Source organism: Cibotium barometz, chromosome 22, assembly GCF_041138505.1.
Source record: "Cibotium barometz isolate CiBa-2024 chromosome 22, ASM4113850v1, whole genome shotgun sequence".
Lineage (NCBI taxonomy): Eukaryota > Viridiplantae > Streptophyta > Polypodiopsida > Cyatheales > Cibotiaceae > Cibotium > Cibotium barometz.
The window spans coordinates 49730613-49749083 of record NC_141067.1 but is presented as its reverse complement, the minus strand read 5'-3'; the positions used below and the strand labels follow the sequence as shown (position 1 = coordinate 49749083).

The 18471-nt window shown below is 37.8% G+C and overlaps 2 protein-coding genes across 2 annotated transcripts in view; one reads left to right on the top strand and one right to left on the bottom strand.

The window, feature by feature from the left end:
• Positions 1–9336, bottom strand: part of LOC147626684 (MADS-box transcription factor 23-like) — a 40360-nt gene extending 31024 nt beyond the window's left edge. Inside the window, exon 1 of the mRNA XM_086816855.1 lies at positions 8876–9336. Coding sequence (XP_086672981.1) covers positions 8876–9177 — 302 coding nt within the window. The 5' untranslated portion in view covers positions 9178–9336. The remainder of the gene's footprint in view (positions 1–8875) is intronic.
• Positions 9337–13232: 3896 nt separating this feature from the next.
• Positions 13233–16718, top strand: LOC147626683 (uncharacterized). The gene is made up of 4 exons (XM_086816854.1): positions 13233–14438; positions 14568–15059; positions 15142–15532; positions 15631–16718. The coding sequence occupies exons 1-4, from the start codon at positions 14400–14402 to the stop codon at positions 16716–16718; spliced, it is 2010 nt and encodes a 669-aa protein (XP_086672980.1). The 5' UTR covers positions 13233–14399.
• The last annotated feature ends 1753 nt before the right edge of the window (positions 16719–18471 follow it).

Genomic DNA, 18471 nt, shown 5'->3' with positions numbered 1-18471 from the left:
TTGGGTTGACTAGAATATAAGGAACCCAGAATAAAATTGGATCTTAAGAAAAAGAGCTGTCCTCTACCTTGCGAGATGAGGACATCTCGCACTTTTTAAGTGGGGTAGGATGTAAGATTCCTCCCCAGCCTTCGAGGTATATAGGTGTAAGAATCTCCCTTTCGGATCTTATAATTATTCCCTCTCTAAAATAAAAGAAAGTTTTTGTTTAAAAAAGGAATACCCTTTTCCTCAAATACTTCTCAGGAGTCACGCAGATTTTAAGGATTTAGAACAATGAGTTTAGAAGTGAGAATCGATGTTTTGGATACCAAGGTTTTGGTTTTCATTCGAGTATGGCCCAAATGAAGTTCTTTATCTCTTGGGGAGTATAAGAAGTTATCCCCCAGATATTGTGATCCTTATATCTGAATTCAATGAAAGTAGGTGACTTAGCCTACAAGTTTCTTTTATCTCCTCATCTCAAAATTCTTAATACCTTCTATAGAAAAATGTGTCAAACACAAATCATGGAAAGACGGTAAAACTTCAGTGGTAAGTTACCGTTGGCTTCTAGGTTACGCTAGCTCCTTCCTTTATATAAGTCGTAACTTTTACTTGTCGCTCACAGTAATCTTACTCCCATCAATCTCCTTTCTTTCTTAATCTCCTTCATGGCTTGGCAACAGGAATTAGTTTTATCCCTGATGATTTCTCACCTTCAAGACGCAAGAGAGTCTGTGAAGAAAGACTTTATAGAACAGTATGAGCGCTCACTTTTTTTCTCACCTAGGAACTTCTGTAGCGCAGACCAAATGGCGGACCTATCAAAACATAACTAGGGTAACACCCTGGGGTCAGCAACACTTTCGTAACAATGTCCGCTTGGCCATGGTTATTGAAGCTTTGGGTTTGGGTCCCCGATACTACTGTGTCATGAGATCAAGGCATCTTGGGTTTTCTGAGCGGGTCTTCTTACTGGCATGTTTTCTTCCTCATGAGAAGATATGCCTTTACCCCGTTTTTGGCTTGCCTCTCAGAGGTCCTTTTGTTAGATCACCTCATACCACTGAGATAGGTGCGGCACAATAACCAGCAGAATCATTCCCATAGATGAGTTACCCTATACTTGTGCAGCTTGTGAGGACTGCTTTTGTGACCATATGATGGACGGGCTTATGGAAGTATAAAGAGTTCTTCTATCTTTACTGTATAAGTCCCGTGAATGAATAAAGTTTAAATCTTGTTCTTATTTTGAATCTTGCTCTCTTTAAGACTTTTCTTGGTGGTTAATCGTGATTCAAATTTTTCTCTAAGTCTCATATTCGTGCATCTTGCGAAATTATTCCAAGTTGCGAGATGAGGACATCTCGCGTTTTTTTAAGTGGGGTAGAATGTAAGATTCCTCCCCCAACCCCCTTTTTGATGTCTAGTATATTCTCCTGTAATCAATTCCTTTTCTGAAATATAAGAGATCTTGTTTGTGACTGTTTTAACCTAGAGAGAGAAAATATTCTAGAGAGAGAATATTCAGATTTTGAATATTTTTGGATAGAAAAATATCTCTTATAATTCAGATGAGTTTCCCTGAAGCAGAAATTTAAAAAGAATTTTCCAATGTGCAATTGAAATTAATTGAAAATAGGTATAAAGAACCTTAGCCTAAGGGTCTAGATTTTCAGAAATCTTTAGACTATGGTCCAATTAAGGTTTCTATGAGCCAATAGCATCAATCCATGTGTAGGGAGGAGATAAATCCAAATTGTAAAAAGAAAATACCCAAAAATGAGTAAATGCTCACATGAGGTGAAGAGTTGAAAATGTACAAGGTTTATTAGTAAAAAACTATGAGCAATATTAAAAATATGAGATATTTTGGGAATAATCATTTTATTATGACACATATGTAAGGAAGGGAAGTCCCTTAAATGCTCACATAAGATGAAGAGTTGAAAATGTACAAGGTTTATTAGTAAAAAACTATGAGCAATATTAAAATGATTCCATTATGACACATATGTAAGGAAGGGGAGTTCTTTAAAGGAGGTGCATATTTCACATAAGATGAAGAGTTGAAAATGTACAAGGTTTATTAGTAAATAAACACATATGTAAGGAAGGGGAGTTCTTTAAAGGAGGTGCATATTTCACATAAGATGAAGAGTTGAAAATGTACAAGGCTTATTAGTAAAAAAACTATGACACATATGTAAGGAAGAGGAGTTCTTTAAAGGAGGTGCATATTTCACATAAGATGAAGAGTTGAAAATGTATAAGGTTTATTAGTAAAAAACTATGAGCAATACAATTTTGACACATATGTAAGGAAGGGGAATTCTTTAAAGGAGGTGCATATTTCACATGCTTGAATGAGTTTTAAACTCATAAAAATTAAAATATTTCATCTCTCCTCTCTCCTCATTCAAGTCTAGTTCCAAAAAGTTAGCTTAATTGACCTAAAAATGATCAAAAAGTGACCAAACTGACTTGGAAAATTCTAGAATCAGTTTGTTTGGTTAGGAGCTCAAATTTTCCTATAAATAGAAGCCTCCCCTTGTTGAAAAAAATATAGTCTCTTATGCTTTGTTACTCTACTCCACCTAAGCCAAAATATATAGTCTCTTATGCTTTGTTACTCTACTCCACCTAAGCCAAAATATATAGTCTCTTATGCTTTGTTACTCTACTCCACCTAAGCCAAAGCATATAGAGTCTTAGGCCTTGTTACTCTACTCCACCTAAGCCAAAGCATATAGAGTCTTATGCCTTGTTACTCTACTCCACCTAAGCCAAAGCATATAGAGTCTTATGCCTTGTTACTCTACTCCACCTAAGCCAAGAACTGTGAATTCTTTAATAATTCACTAGTTTTTGACACTTCTCTCTTTCTTCAATCCCCATTGGTGGCTACATCAACATACTAAACCAATTGATTGGTTGGGGGCCTCTACCGTGAATAAAGAATCAAGCAAATCATAAGGTAAGTATATTGAATTTTGATCTTTTCTATAATTTCTCAATGATTCTCTCTTCTCAACCCCTCTCAAGCTTGAAAAGTTTAATTGGTATGGTTTTTTAAATGCTATTGAAGTTAATTGGTGAATAGTAGTGAAGAGTTACATAATTTAATAAATGCTATAGAAGTTAATTTCCATTTATGTTTAAATTCTAATGGTTTTTATGTAATTTCTCTCTCTCACTCAAGAAATGGTCATACTCATGACCCATTCTCAATCCAAATGAAGCTTTTCATAAAGCCTTTCCTTAATCCAAGATTAAGCTATGCTTGAGGCCAAATTAATGGCTTTTTGCTATGCTTTTAGTTTATGCACATTGATGATTCAATCCATTATGGATTGATGATCCAATTAGAGACCATTCTAATTGTTTTCTTAATGATCCAATTAGAGACCATTATGGATTGATGATCCAATTAGAGACCATTCTAATTATTTCCTTAATGATAAGCTTTATCCCTTAGAAAAAAAATTGAGATTTATCAGTCATAGTAGCGGAGTTATGGCAAAATTTTTATAGAAATCACGCATAAAATAAATTCATTCAAAGCATAAAAAGAGGACTTCCTACCATATCCTAGGAACTATCATCCTAGATTAATTAAAATAATATTATTATGCATGGAGATATGGATGTTTGCATGTAGATGTAGAGGTATGGATGTGAGTGTGAATGTGGAGGTGGATGTATGCATGTAGATGTAGATGTATAGATGTAGATGTGGATGTGGAGGTGGGTGGATGCATGTAGATGTAGATGTATAGGTGTAGGTGAGAATGGAGATGTGGATGTATACATGTAGATGTAGATGTATAGATGTAGATGTGAATAGAGATGTGGATGTATACATGTAGATGTAGATGTGGATGTGGAGGTGGGTGGATGCATGAAGATGTAGATGTATAGATGTAGATGAGAATGGAGATGTGGATGTATATATGTAGATGTAGATGTGAATAGAGATGTGGATGTATACATGTAGATGTAGATGTATAGATGTAGATGGGAATGGAGATGTGGATGTATACATGTAGATGTAGATGTATAGATATAGATGTGAATGGAGATGTGGATGTATGCATGTAGATGTAGGTGTATAGACGTAGATGTGGATGTAGAGGTGGATGTATGCATGTAGATATAGATGTATAGATGTGGATGTGAATGTGGAGTGGATGTATGCATGTAGATGTAGATGTATGGAGGTGAATGTGAATGTGGATGTGGATGTATGCATAGGGATGTAGATGTATGCATGTAGATGTGAATGTACGCATATAGTTGTGGATGTATGGATGTGAATATACGATTGTGATGTGAGGGAATCGGAAGTGATGAGATGGAAATGATGTGATGGGATGAGTATACATATAAATGGAATATGGAATAAGTAATGTAGATTGAGGAGGGATAATGTGGAAAAATGAAAGTTAAAATAGAAATTGTATTGTAAACTGTTTGTAAATGCTGTTTGTAAATGATTGTTTTATGTCAAGAATGCTGGGGGAGCATTTTGACCGTCTTGTGATTAAGGTCGTGATGAGAAAGTTGCAACTGCTGACGGGGAGTCAATGAAGGACGTCTCGCGTAGCAAGGTCGGCCGAGGTCTTGACCAGCCTCGGTGCGATTAAAATGGTGAGCTTCCGGTAGTACGGTGGATGAGGGGCCAAGGAAGCGGCCTATGCGTGAAGCGCTAGGTTACCTGCGAAGGATCCTAGAGGGTGCTGACCATACGGTGCTCGGGCTCTGGGTCGCCTAGGATACCCACGCGTGCGTCGAGGAAGATATTGGAACAGAGTTGGAGTTGTTTTCTGAAATCGAGCATGGATCTGGTTGATTGACCTTGCTGGTCTTCAATGGATGAGTCCATGGCTCCTTATATGGATCTGTTGGTTGATCTTGCTGATCTTCAACGAGAGTCCATCTTGTTAAGTGATTATATTGCCAAGTATTATGGGCTAAGAACTATCGAAACGGCTCCTGAGCGTTCTAGTTGCCAATGATGCCATAGATACTCTGATGAAGGAATGATGGGAAATTAAGAATCAATTGGATAAATTGGAAGATGGTGATCAATGATACTATGGTTTTATTAAAGGACTGTTTTAAACTGGTTGAATCTGGTTGAAAAAGGCAATTTCATATTGGGTGTGTGAGTGGTGTGACTAGTTTTATTTTGCATGAACATCCGGCTAGGGGGCCTTGGAACTCTTTTCCTTGGTACCCGGGACAAAACCTAACCAAATTTTTAATTGGATCCCATCACTACAGTGGTTGGGCGGTTGGCTAACCCATGGGATTGGATGGGGTTAGGCTGGACTGATGGATCCGTAAATCGAGACTCAAACTTTTGTTTTTACGATAGAAAAAAAAAAATCCCGGACAGTAACTGTTCTATGGATAGAAATCAACGGCTGTGCCTCTTGAATGGGAAAAAAAGCGTTGATCCCAATGATCCGAGTGCAAGTTTCTTCCTTGAACTGACTAAGTATCTTATAGATGTAATTGGATCATCTCGATCAGAAATGATCTTGACTACGTTAGAGTAAAAAGTTATCCTGGTGGAATCGCCCGTGCTTCCGGTTAAGAAAGTTTTTCTGGGTTCGGTTTTGAAACAACCGACGGATTAGTCTCTTATCCGGATATCCGTGGGCGAGGCCCCGAGTGTGGGACCCCTGTCCCGCGCGAGAAGCGTTACTTCCGCTGCCAGTACCCCGAATCCGTTGCGCGGTGGGAACAGGGATCTTACAACAGCTGCCCAAGAATGCCAAAGAACTTGCCGGATTCCTTGGACTAATAAAGTGACATAGAATATCCATGAGGTTCCTAGAAAATGTGAAAATACTCCTGCATAACCTGATGGTGAAAGATGCAAAATATGTCTAGTCAGGATCTTATACGGAGGCATTCCGAAATCTCAAGAGGAAACTGTCATCATCAACATCCATCCTCCAACAACCGAACTTTGATCTGATATTCCACATATTTGTTGATGCCTTTGATTTTCCATTTGTAGTGCTTTGATGCATAAGGTTGGTTCATACCAATTAACTATCCAAGCAAGAGATTATCTAAGCCAGAAGTAACTACTCTATCGCAAAAAAGGAGTCATTGGGGATTATCTACTTGATCGAGAAGTTCAAGCACTATCTATTGGGAAAGGAGAGATTGATGGGAGTGTTGGATCTCTATGCCTAACTCATGATAGTGCACATGAGGGACTATGTTTCATGGAGTGATGATGGGGCTTTGGAGGAATGCACTATGATTAGAAAATTCCTCGAACTCATGTATTTTTATGTAGAGCTATGCTCATAGGAGCTATGCTATTGCATTATGTTTTCATGTTCCATGTATGGATCAAGGAGGGTGTTGGATATGCTCCATCACATGCACACATTAACATCCTCTTGGTGTAGTTCAAATCTCAAAGGTTATTGAGGCATTAGTCTTGGCCCTTTTACTCTTGTTAAAGCTCATAGATGTACCACAAAAGACACACCTTACATTGGAGATATTCTTGGCTACACGCCTACATTCGAGATATTCTTGGCTCCCAATCAAGCAAGCAGTGGAGATAATCATGGAGATAATTATGAAAAAGGTTAGTACTTAATCATCATTAAAGCAGCCAAGCTAATGCGTGTATCTCTGCCTATTTAAAAAGACATCAAATCAATGCAATGTGTGGTCTCTATTTTCAATCATCTGTAGTATTATTATGTTTTCATTTAATGCTAATTGTTATTATCATCCTCCTTAATCAAGACTTACATGTTGCATGGTTGTATTGAGAAGTGAGAGAGAGTGATTCCCTTGTGTGGTGGTGTGAGCAACTCTACGGTGAAAGCGAGGAGGTGGAGCTTGGAGGATTCGAGCTTCTCAAGTGAGCTTGAAGACCTCAAGGGACACAAGTTCGAAACATTGGTAAGTGCCCTATGACAGTTGTGTTCTATTGTTCTTCCCTAAGGTAAATGCATTGAGTTTCCTCTTGGAGGTGTGGTAGCCCATAACATAGACATGTTTTGTGTACCGTGAAGTCTCACTTTTTTTGTTATGAAAAAATGGTGAGATAATGGCAGTATTTTCTCGATTTATTTACTTAGTCTTACCTTAGTAAACATCTATTCGTACTTTTTAATTCTCTTTGAAAGATCTATGGTAGGTGAAAAAATGAGGTTCTGATCTTCATGGTTACTTTTCTTCTTTATTTAATTTACAAAGATAATTATTGATCCATACAATGAAATGCAAAACTATGTTACATAGTATTTTGGTCGAATATAGAAACTATATATGATAAGAATTCTCATTGAGATCACTTTAATTTTAAATTTCATCTAGAACATGCAAAGAAATTCAAGTAAAAGAACACACAATAGGATAATAATCTTGATAGGATAAAGAAAATGCAAACATTATAGTAATGATCTCAAGAACATTTTCTTGCAAGATATACTACATGTCACAAAATTTTCCATGTTGGTTTCTACAGCTCACACAACTGTCTACTGTCCTACAGGTTCTTATAGAAGTGTTTACTTATTGTCAATGTTTTAAGGTCAAATTAATTGTGGACAAAATATTTCCTATGATAATGATAATACATGATTCCTTCTTTTAAGATTTATGTCAATATTATCTACGATTTTAAGCAACCCCTTAACTCTTTATGTTCAAGATTTTGATTCTTAATGAATGCATGACATCATGAGTATTACAAATTACATTTTGATCAACTTAATCATATGAGTTTAAAATCACAACTCATAATATCACCATTTTGAAGAGATACAATTTTTTCATACACATCACATCATTTTGTACTCTAGTTCTTATAGCTCATGTGCCTTTGCAGTATGCTACATATTTGTATTGAAGTGTTTTCGTCAAGGTTAGTATTGCAAGATCAAAGAAATGATAATACATTTTGATCAACTTAATCATATGAGTTTAAAATCACAACTCATAATATCACCATTCTGAAGAGAGAATTTTTTCATACGCATCACATCATTTTGTACTCTAGTTCTTATAGCTCATGTGCCTTTGCAATATGCTACATATTTGTATTGAAGTGTTGTCGTCAAGGTTAATGTTGCAAGACCAAAGAAATGATAATATACTAGACCTATTCTTTCTTTCTTTTTCAAGTGGCCTTTGGCGCAAGATCATCCCATAGTTACCAAATTTCACTGCCCATAGGCAGCTGCCCGTAGGTCCTTATTTATCCACCCGTAGGTCCACCGAGGAAGCAAAAGGGAGGTTTTGAGCCTAGGACCTCTTGGTCCTAGGCAAACACCTTCACCAGTTGAGCTATCACCTCATTGGCAATATACTACATATTCTTATGCAAGTCACCTCATTGGCAATATACTACATATTCTTATGCAAGTGTTTTGCTTATAATGACCAAAGTTTTAATGAACGCATGACTTGATGAGAATAGCTCATCACATTGAAGCTTACAATCACATTTCAAATTATATCAAGCTATCAAAACAAAGCAATTCCCTTTTAATTGAAAAAACTGAATATGTAGCTTTCCACTCCTTAGACTTCTGAAAATCAAGACGCAAATTAAGGCCCAATATTTATATTTTGAGTGAGATTACTCATCAATAAAATCTTGATAAACTCCACGAGTTCACGAACCTTGAGCAAGGACACGTGATGTGCAAATTTATGGCTATGCAAACATTTTCATAGTCACTGGAAAATATTATTTTTAACAAGAGATAGCAGCTTTCCTTGGGGCTTATTAAGGGAGAAAGGAGAAAGCCGTTTATTTTTACTCTCCAAAGCTAATTTCATCTAATCTTGAGATTCCAAATATTGGTTTCTAAAGCTTTAATTCACGATACAATGGAGAATTTACCTGGAGCTGGCGAACTCGAAGAGCTTTCCAGTGGCGGCGACGTCCACCTCCGCATCGAAGAGGGCGGAGAGCTCGTAATCCTCCTTTCGTAGTCTGTTGCGGCGCTTGGAGAAAGTGAGCCGGCGGTTGATGGGCTTCTCGATTCGACTGATGGGGTTGGTGGCGCGGCCCTGGGTGGCGGACAGCGGCCCCGATGATGGTCGGTTTTCCGCAGGCGCAGGATCATCAACCAACAGATAAAGGGGAGGAGCCATATCGGCGGCTGCAGCTGCTTGGGAAATAGTGGTGCGGGACGACGTCATTTTGGCTTGGCCGATCTTGCAAGTGAGCGCGGCAGGCTGCAGGGAGTGTTAAAAAAAGAGCAGGTCGTGTGTTTTATTTCTATGAGAATCGCAAGATTTCCTGTTTTGAGGAGGGGGAGGACGGGTTACGGTAAAAAACTAGAAGGGAAAGCACTCCTAGCTCCGTCACGAAGGTGAGATCATTAATGGCGAGGCTGGCACGGGTGGCCCAGCACCACCCTCTTAATCCCTTACGGTTTCCAAATTCCGACGTGCTTGACGTACCTGACGGTGCTGAGTACACTGCACGGGCCAGCTCTAGATTGTGCTACAGCGCACTCATACACGAACCAACTTTTATTAAAGCCTACTTTTTATTCTCTCTCGCTCTCTTTCTCTCTCTTTTCATCCACTCCCTAGTTACATCTCTCTCTCCAGGTCTGCCCCATCTCACTCTCTCTCAAGCACATTTTACACATAGATGCAGATGTACGCACATGCATGCATATACACACACTCTCTCTTTCACTCACTCACTCTCTCTCTCTCTCTCTCTCTCACACACACACATACACACACACACATGTACACACTATACATACACTAATGCAAACACATACTCTCTTCTCCCATACAAACTATCTCCTATGTAGAAATTCTCTCTCTCTCTCTCTCTCTCTCTCTCTCTCTCTCTCTCTTTCTCCTCCACTCTCTCACACACACATACATGCGTGCGTGCGCGCTATCTCTCTTCTCATACACACTCTCCCACATATAGAAACTCTCTCTCTCTCTCTCTCTCTCTCTCTCTCTTACATACATTCATGCACACACATAAACACACTTCTTTCTCATGCACATGTGCACTCTCTCTCTCTCTCTCTCTCTCGCTCACACACACACACACATGTAAATATATATTATTTATAATATTATGTTTTATTATATTTAGAGACGTATATCTATATATACATGTATATTTGTAAAATAAATAAACACATATACATATATATTTTTAATTAATATTAAATTTTAATACGTGGAGATACATAATGAGGTGTGTTCACTCTTAAATAAGTGTATCTTATATACAATGTCTTTTGTCTTCTCTTTTGCATAGATATGTGTGTGATTGTGTGTGCACATACACACGTATGTGTGATTGTGTAATGTTTTCACGTGTGCATTTATCGTGCAAGTGTCTTAATTGTGTGTATGTGTTAGTGTATATTATTGTGTGTGTGTGTGTGTACATGGTGTGTATATTTTTATTTATGTGTATCCATAGCGAGTGTCTACATGTACGTGTGTGTGAGCATGTGGATACACTCGTGTGTACATCTATGTGTGTGCACATATGCAGGTGCATATGTGTGTGTGAGTGTGTGCACGTCCATGTGTGTACACATGTACTTATGTATGTGAGTGTATTTATGTGTTTATGTGCATGTATACACATGTGTGTATGTGTGCAAGTGTACATATCTCTATGTGTTGCACGTGTGTCCATGCATGCGAGTGTGTATATGTGTTTGTATGCGTGTGTGCACGTATCATGTGCTTGTGTATATGTGTGCATGAACATACATGTGTGTGCGTCGATATACATATAAATCTATTTATATATACATGCTTACATACCTATAGATACACATACATACATAATATATATACGTGTGTGTACGTATATTCTCTCTCTTACACATGCACATAATATATATATGTGTGTGTGTGTATATTCTCTCTCTTACACATGCACATAATATTAGATATATATGTGTGTGTGTGTGTGTAAAGAGGAGGGGGGAAGGGTGGGCAATTTGCTTTCTAATGTATTATATATATATATATATATATATAACCCATTCAATGAGTAAATGGTTTGATGGTGATAACTAATTGTGAACACCAATGCATCTACGCGTGTGGGAAAGAAACCCCCAAACACTTATCTTCTCTCCTCCTTTCTTTTTGATGATGGTCGGTTTTTCGCAGGCGCAGGATCAACCAACAGATTAAAGGGAGGAGCCATATTGACGGCTGCAGCAGCTGCTTGGAAAATAGTGGTGCAGGACGACGTCATTTTGGCTTGGCTGATCTTGCAAGTGCGAGGGTTTAAGCGCAGCAGGCTGCACGGAGTGTTAAAAAAAGAGTAGGTCGTGTGTTTTATTTCTACTAGTATTGAACCCGCGCATTGCTACGGGGCCGACCAAGGTTCCAGAAAAGAACTATTCCCTCTCTACAACCATCTCTCTCTCTGTATCTCTCTCTCTCTCTCACACACACACAAATGCACATGCACATGGCCCTCTCCCTCTCTCTGTCACGTACACACTCTCAAATGTTGAAACTCTCTCTCTCTCTCTCATTTGCACACACATATACACACCTGTTCTCTCTCTCTCTCTCTCTCACACACACACACACACACACACACTCTCTCTCTCTCTCTCGCTCACACACACACACATGCCCACACTCCCTCTCTCTTCTTACACTCTCCCACACATAGAAGCGCTCTCTCTCTCTCTCTCTCTCACACACACACACACACACACACACAAACACACACACTCTCTCTCTCTCTCTCTCTCACGCACACATACACATATGTAAATATATAGTATCAATAATATTATGTTTTAGATACATGTACCTATACATAGACACATATACTTATACATATATACATGTATTTAAAAATATAAATACAAACATCAACATAATTTCATTAATTTTGATTAAATTTTAATGTGCGAAGATGGGTGATAAGCCATGGTCACTTTTAAATATATAGATAGATATATCATACACACGTCGAAACACACACACACACATATATATATACATATACATACATACATATGTATGTATGTACTTATAAATATAAATAAAAACACACACATGTATACACATATATACATATATGTTTTTTATTTAATTTATATTTCTGTTTATATTTTAAAAAAAAGAGCAGGTCGTGTGTTTTATTTCTATGAGAATCGCAAGATTTCCGGTTTTGCACGGAAAATACAAGAAGGGAAGGAACTCCTAGCTCCGTCACGAAGGTGATCATTAATGGCGAGGCTGGCACGTGTGGCCCAGCACCACCCTCTTAATAACCTTACGGCGGTTTCCACGCTCTTAATAGCTTACGGTTTCCGACGTGCTTCGAGTACACTGCGCATTGCAGTGCACGGGCCGGCTCTGGATTGTTCTACAGCGCACTCACACTCTCATACAAAGGGGTGAGCGCACTCACACTCTCATACAAAGGGGTGAGGACTCCTCCTTGTAATAGATAGATGAGAATCGCAAGATCTCCGGTTTTGAGGAGGGGGAGGACGCGTCACGGGAAAAACTAGAAGGGAAAGAACTCCCATCTCCGTCACGAAGGTGATCACTAATGGCGAGGCTGGCACGTGTGGCCCAGCACCACCCTCTTAATAGCTTACGGTTTGCGACGTGCTTCACGTAGCTGCCGGTCCTCAGCTTTATCTTACACGGGGTCTAAGGCATGGGATCAAGGGCGCCCACCAAAAGACAACCCCGTCGCTTGATTTCGTCCGTTGATCCTGGAAAAATTAATCTCGGGATAAAAATTAATCTCGGGATCCCGAGATTAATTTTTAAGTTTTGAATATCGGGTTGAAAAGGCGGCGAAAGGGTACACACAATCATTAAAGGCTGAGCATTCAGAAAAGATTTCATTCTCTTAAAGAATATTTGGTGGAATTTAATGCCAAGACCTATGGAGTAAATGCCACGAACTACCAAACTAATCTCGGGATCCCATAATCTCGGGATCCCGAGATTAATTTTTACAGGAAAAAGTTTCCTATTGCGCTTTTCTTTTTTTCTCCTTCATTCTTCTTCATGTTTGTTGTAGGGTTCTTACAAGAAGCTAAGAGGCCCATTATGGTGGTATATCTACATACTCATAAGGTACTTCACTAAATAGCATTCGTTGTTCTGTTTACATAAATGCAACAATGGATTATGTATTTGAAGAGGAGAGTAGTGATGACAACACTTCGAATGAATCTAGTGAGGATTTTAGTGATGAAGAGCTTGGGTTAAATGACACCCTAAACGAACATGAGAGTGTGTCAAATGATGAGGGTCCTCATAATGACACCCACCATGGGCATGACTCTTATCAAAAAAATTGGGTCGATCCACTTGCACATGTATCTCAAACTTATTTATATTTTAATAGAAGTACGTATGAATTAATGATAAGAGCATTACAGCATGATGTTTCCCTATCATTAGAAGATCTCAAGGTTTGTAGTCCATTGCTTGATTTGAAAAAGTGGCGAAGATTGAAAGATGCGTTGGTCCTTAGAACTAAGGAAGACAATAGTCATTGTCTTTGTCTAAAAGACACGCCTAATCTGAGGATCTCATGTATTGAGGATTGGGAGAGTATTGTTGTTGGAGCACATCAAAGTGAAAGTGATAGTGCTCACCGCAGTCTCAGTGATACAATAGACAAAATCAAGTCAACATGGTACATTGGTATTCAAAAGCATGGAATTCCCCAATCCTACATTAAAGAGTTTATCAATGCATGCGGATGTAAACGCCCTAAATGTAATACCGTTCCACAATCTCAGGATCTTTCAAAAGTAATAAGCACTACTAAATTTAAGGTACAGGAGCAGTTAAAGAGTATAATGATTGAGTACAATGCTAGATTAATAATGGTGAGATCAACAAAGACATATGGTTCTTCTAAGACCATGGTAGACTACATTTGTCATAGAGGAGGCAAGCCAAGAAGAAGTGGAAAGCAAAAGCGCCTGCGAACATCCAAGAAATGTGGTTGCACATTCAAAGTGCAAGTGGAGTATATAGAAGGGATGGAAGATGTTCATTTATTTGTATATCCATCACATAACGGTCACACACCGGGCACAAGAAGTGATTTATATCACCTTCCAGTTCATCCATCAGTGATTGAGTGCTGCATTCAAGATTTGTTTGATGTGGGAAGCTCTAGACATGTTTCTCAAATATCATTATCTAAACAGCGACTCCATATGGAAAAGGCTTCTCTTTTGGATTGCAAAATCTATAGGTTTTTCATGATTCCTCAAGAAATTGCCATGTTGTCATATCAAGTCCGTCACCAAGGTACTATCTTCTCCCTACAGTTTACAACCTTTGTCATAATGTTTTTGGATATTCTCTAAATTGAATACATTGCAGCTAATGTGTCAACTGATGATTGGACATCAATGTTCATGGAGGCTTTGGCTCTACAGCAACAAAATAAGGTACCACTAACTATTATTATATTTAAATCCAATATAGTCATTGATACCGAAAGTATTATTATATTTAAATCCAATATAGTCATTGATACCGAAACTATCATCAAGTTCGCTTCGTTTCTAAATGTGTAGGTGGTTTACTGTCAACCATATAATCCCCATGCAGAGAAGATCAAAGAAAGGCCTTTCATACTTATCATTCAAGATGATTGGATGTTACAAATGGCTATTCGATTTTCTCACAATAATGCATGGGCAATTGATAGTACTTTCAAAACCAACATTTATGGATTGCCTTTATTTGCTGCAGTAATACCAAATCAACTTGGTGTTGGCATGCCAATATGGTTTATGATGTGTTCATGTGATCCAGGGTCTCATCATGAGGTCATTGCTCTAGAGATGACACTAAAAATAATTATGCAAAGGATGGGTAGTGTAAGGCCTAGTGCTTTGGTTATTGATAAATGCCAACAAGAACTTGAGGCTATAACCCAAGCTGTAAATGAAGATCCTCACTCTTGGATTCTCGATGATAATGGGATTCCAAGACAAATTGCATGTCATGTGCTACTTTGTTGGTTTCATGCAAAGAAGGCATGGGTGGAGAATCTACTTCCACAAGTATGCAAGCACAACTTTCGTCGCTCTTCTTTGGAGTTTGTTGAAGTAATACTTACTTATCCTAACCCATTTTGATATCCAGGTCCCAAAAGAGAAGCGAAATGAAATTTATTCTTTGATGTCTAATTTAATGCAATGTGCTACCATAGAAGATTTTGAGGGACGCTACCAAGATCTCCTGCGAAGGTATTCATCTCATCCTAATGTGCTTCGATATGTCACAAATGGTTGGTGCGGACCTAATTGCATGTGGAAAACACGGTGGCCAAAATTTGGACGAATGTTCAACTATGGCAATGTTGATACAACAAATTTGATTGAAAGATTATGGCAATATATCAAATACACTCTTCTAGAAGCTCGTATTAATCGATCAATTGTCGAGCTACTACATGCGCTCATCGGTGATTCAAAGACTGGCAACCGCATGGGTGGAACATTAACAAGGTTCTTTAGGCAAAAGCAAGAAATAGGTGAGTCGTTGATATCGAAGTCCCATCTATTTAGTCAAAAGCATGGAGTTGAATGTTATGATTTACATACATTAAGCCATTTCTTATTTATTATGCAGCTGACTCAGGTCGATTTTCAACCCGTGGCTCCTCAAAAAGACATACCTCAAGATTGCATGCCGGAGAGCAATTATTACAGAGATTCAAGGACAATCCATCATGTGTGGAGGTAGTTAACTCTATGTCATTATTGTTCAAGATTCAAAGTGTCTCTACTCCGAGCTTATGGTACCATGTGAATTTGCAAAGCAACTACTGTGATTGTCCTGATTGGAGCTCCCAATGCAAGCACATTTATGGTATTCGCTTGATAGTATTACAACATTTTCCAGAATTACAGCAATTGCTTCCTACAGTGGATAATGGAGATGAAAACCCTTTTGAAGTGGTTGATGATGTCAATACTGCAACGTGTCATGATACACATGACCATGTGACAATAGAGGAATTGTCCAAGCATATTGGAAAGCTTAAAGAAATCCTCTCCACAATTGAGCAAGTAGCGCCTACAAAAGATCCAAGGGAGATGAAAGCTGCTCTAGCACAATTGAGGGCTACTGAGGATCTACTCTTATCCGTGATGACACCAGGGAAAATCAACATGCCAGCTCGAGGAAATGTCCGACTTATTCAAGCGCATGTGACTCAAACGCGTCTTGGCCACGGAAAACCACGCAATGAAGATGATGATGTGATTACTATGGATGTTGTAGCCTCTTCAAGTCAACCAAAAAAGCCAACATGCCAAAGTGGTGTTCTTCGAAAAAGGCATCAACGTGGTAGAAGTCGAGTTCGTTTTGATAGATTTCCTCGCATATGGTGTCCACATTGCTGCACCAAAACACTATTGGTGGATCCTATAGCTATCTTCTCATGCCATACCTGCCATGCATTACTACCTTTGTCTAGGAGACATGTTAGTGAAGGAGCAGAGAAGTGTCTTCTTGGAAAATCTATTCAAGTATGTAATGATAATGATAGTTTTATGGGTATCATTTCTTCATGTCAGTATGGGTCTTCCAAAGATGAAGAGAGAATATTCATATTAAGTTCTAATGTTGCACAATTGCAACAAATCAGGGCATCTCAATTTAGAATCATACTCATGTACACTGGACATGTACCTCAAATTTTGGATTTCATCTAAACATATATTTGACTTGATCTCAATTTTAAAGTTATATGTGCATCTTTTGTCTCTCTACTAATTTCAATTCTATTACAAAGGTTACAAGTTTAATTCATCGTTGGTTAGGGTACTTTGCTTGCATAGGTCTTGTTTAATTATGATTATGACCTCTCTACAACTGGTTTTGGTTTAGGGTCTATAAGTATTAAACAAGACCTGGTTTTGATGACTGTTCTCTGGAAAACTTAATCTCGGGATCCCGAGATTAATTGTTCCAGAGAATAGCCATGAGCATTATAGTGGTTCTGGAAAAATTAATCTCGGGATCCCGAGATTAATTTTTCCAGAGAATAGCCTTAAACAACATTAAGACTCTGGCAAAATTAATCTCGGGATCCCGAGATTAATTTTTCCAGAGAATAGCCTTGAACAACATTTAGGCTCTGGAAAAATTAATCTCGGGATCCCGAGATTAATTTTTCCAGAGCCTAAATGGATCCCGAGATTAATTTTTCCAGAGCCTAAATGTTGTTCAAGGCTATTCTCTGGAAAAATTAATCTCGGGATCCCGAGATTAATTTTTCCAGAGCACAACATTAAGGCTCTGGAAAAACTAAACTCGGGATCCCGAGATTAGTTTTCACAGAGAACAGTCATCAAAACTAGAACCAAGTTTAATACTTATAGACCATAACCAAAACCATGTGCACACTTATTACCCTAACCAGAAAGACCATAATCCTCACTAGACCATAATCATAGTCCTAAAGAGACCATAATCATAAGTAAACAAAACCATAGTCATAGGGGGATCGTAATCATAGTTGTAGAGAGCCCATAATCATAATTAAACAAGACCTATGCAAGCAAAGTATCCATAACCATAACCATATTTGATCATAACCATAACCATACTTGAGACCAACAACATAACCATATTTGAGACCATAACCATATTTGAGACCATAATCATAATCATAATTTAGTGATTTCCTCATTTTGGCTTGATTTCATGCTACCTTTGCTAAATCACTCGTACAAGTCTTTTCCATTGATAGTTTTCGCCCAAAAGTATATCTGTAGAACCAATTGAACATTTCTTTGAGGTAATTTATACGAGTCTTTCCTCCTCCATGTCGGGAATTCATTTTCTTGCCATAGCTTCCCTGCATTTTCTATGAAATGAGAATGCTCAAAAAAAAATTTTAATATAAAAATTAATTTGTGCATAAACCTTCATTTTCTAATGATAAAAATTTGCCATAGCTTCCCCGCATTTGCTATGAAATAAGAATGCTCAAAATTCTACTTTTAATATAAAAATTAATTTATGCATAAACCTTCATTTTCTAATGATAAAATTTTGCCATAGCTTCCTCACATTTTCTATGAAATGAGAATGCTCAAAATTCACTTTTAATATATAAATTAATTTATGCATAAACCTTCATTTTCTAATGATAAAATTTTGCCATAGCTTCCTCTCATTTAACATAAAAATTAATTTCTGCATAAACCTTTTTTTTCTAATGATAAAATTTTACCATAGCTTCTCCACATTTTCTATGAAATGAGAATGCTCAAAATTCACTTTTAATATAAAAATTAATTTATGTATAAACCTTCATTTTCTAATGATAAAATTTTACCATAGCTCCCCCACATTTTCTATGAAATGAGAATGATCAAAATTTCACTTTTAATATTAAAATTAGTTTATGCATAAACCTAAGCATAAACATAAACATTACTTCATCGAAACAACAACATA

Coding starts and splice junctions, on each gene's coding strand:
- LOC147626683 (XM_086816854.1), top strand. CDS start 14,400: ATGTTCATGGAGGCTTTGGCTCTACAGCAACAAAATAAG. Junction 14,439..14,567: donor CTCTACAGCAACAAAATAAG/GTACCACTAACT, acceptor CTAAATGTGTAG/GTGGTTTACTGTCAACCATA. Junction 15,060..15,141: donor TGGAGAATCTACTTCCACAA/GTATGCAAGCAC, acceptor TTTGATATCCAG/GTCCCAAAAGAGAAGCGAAA.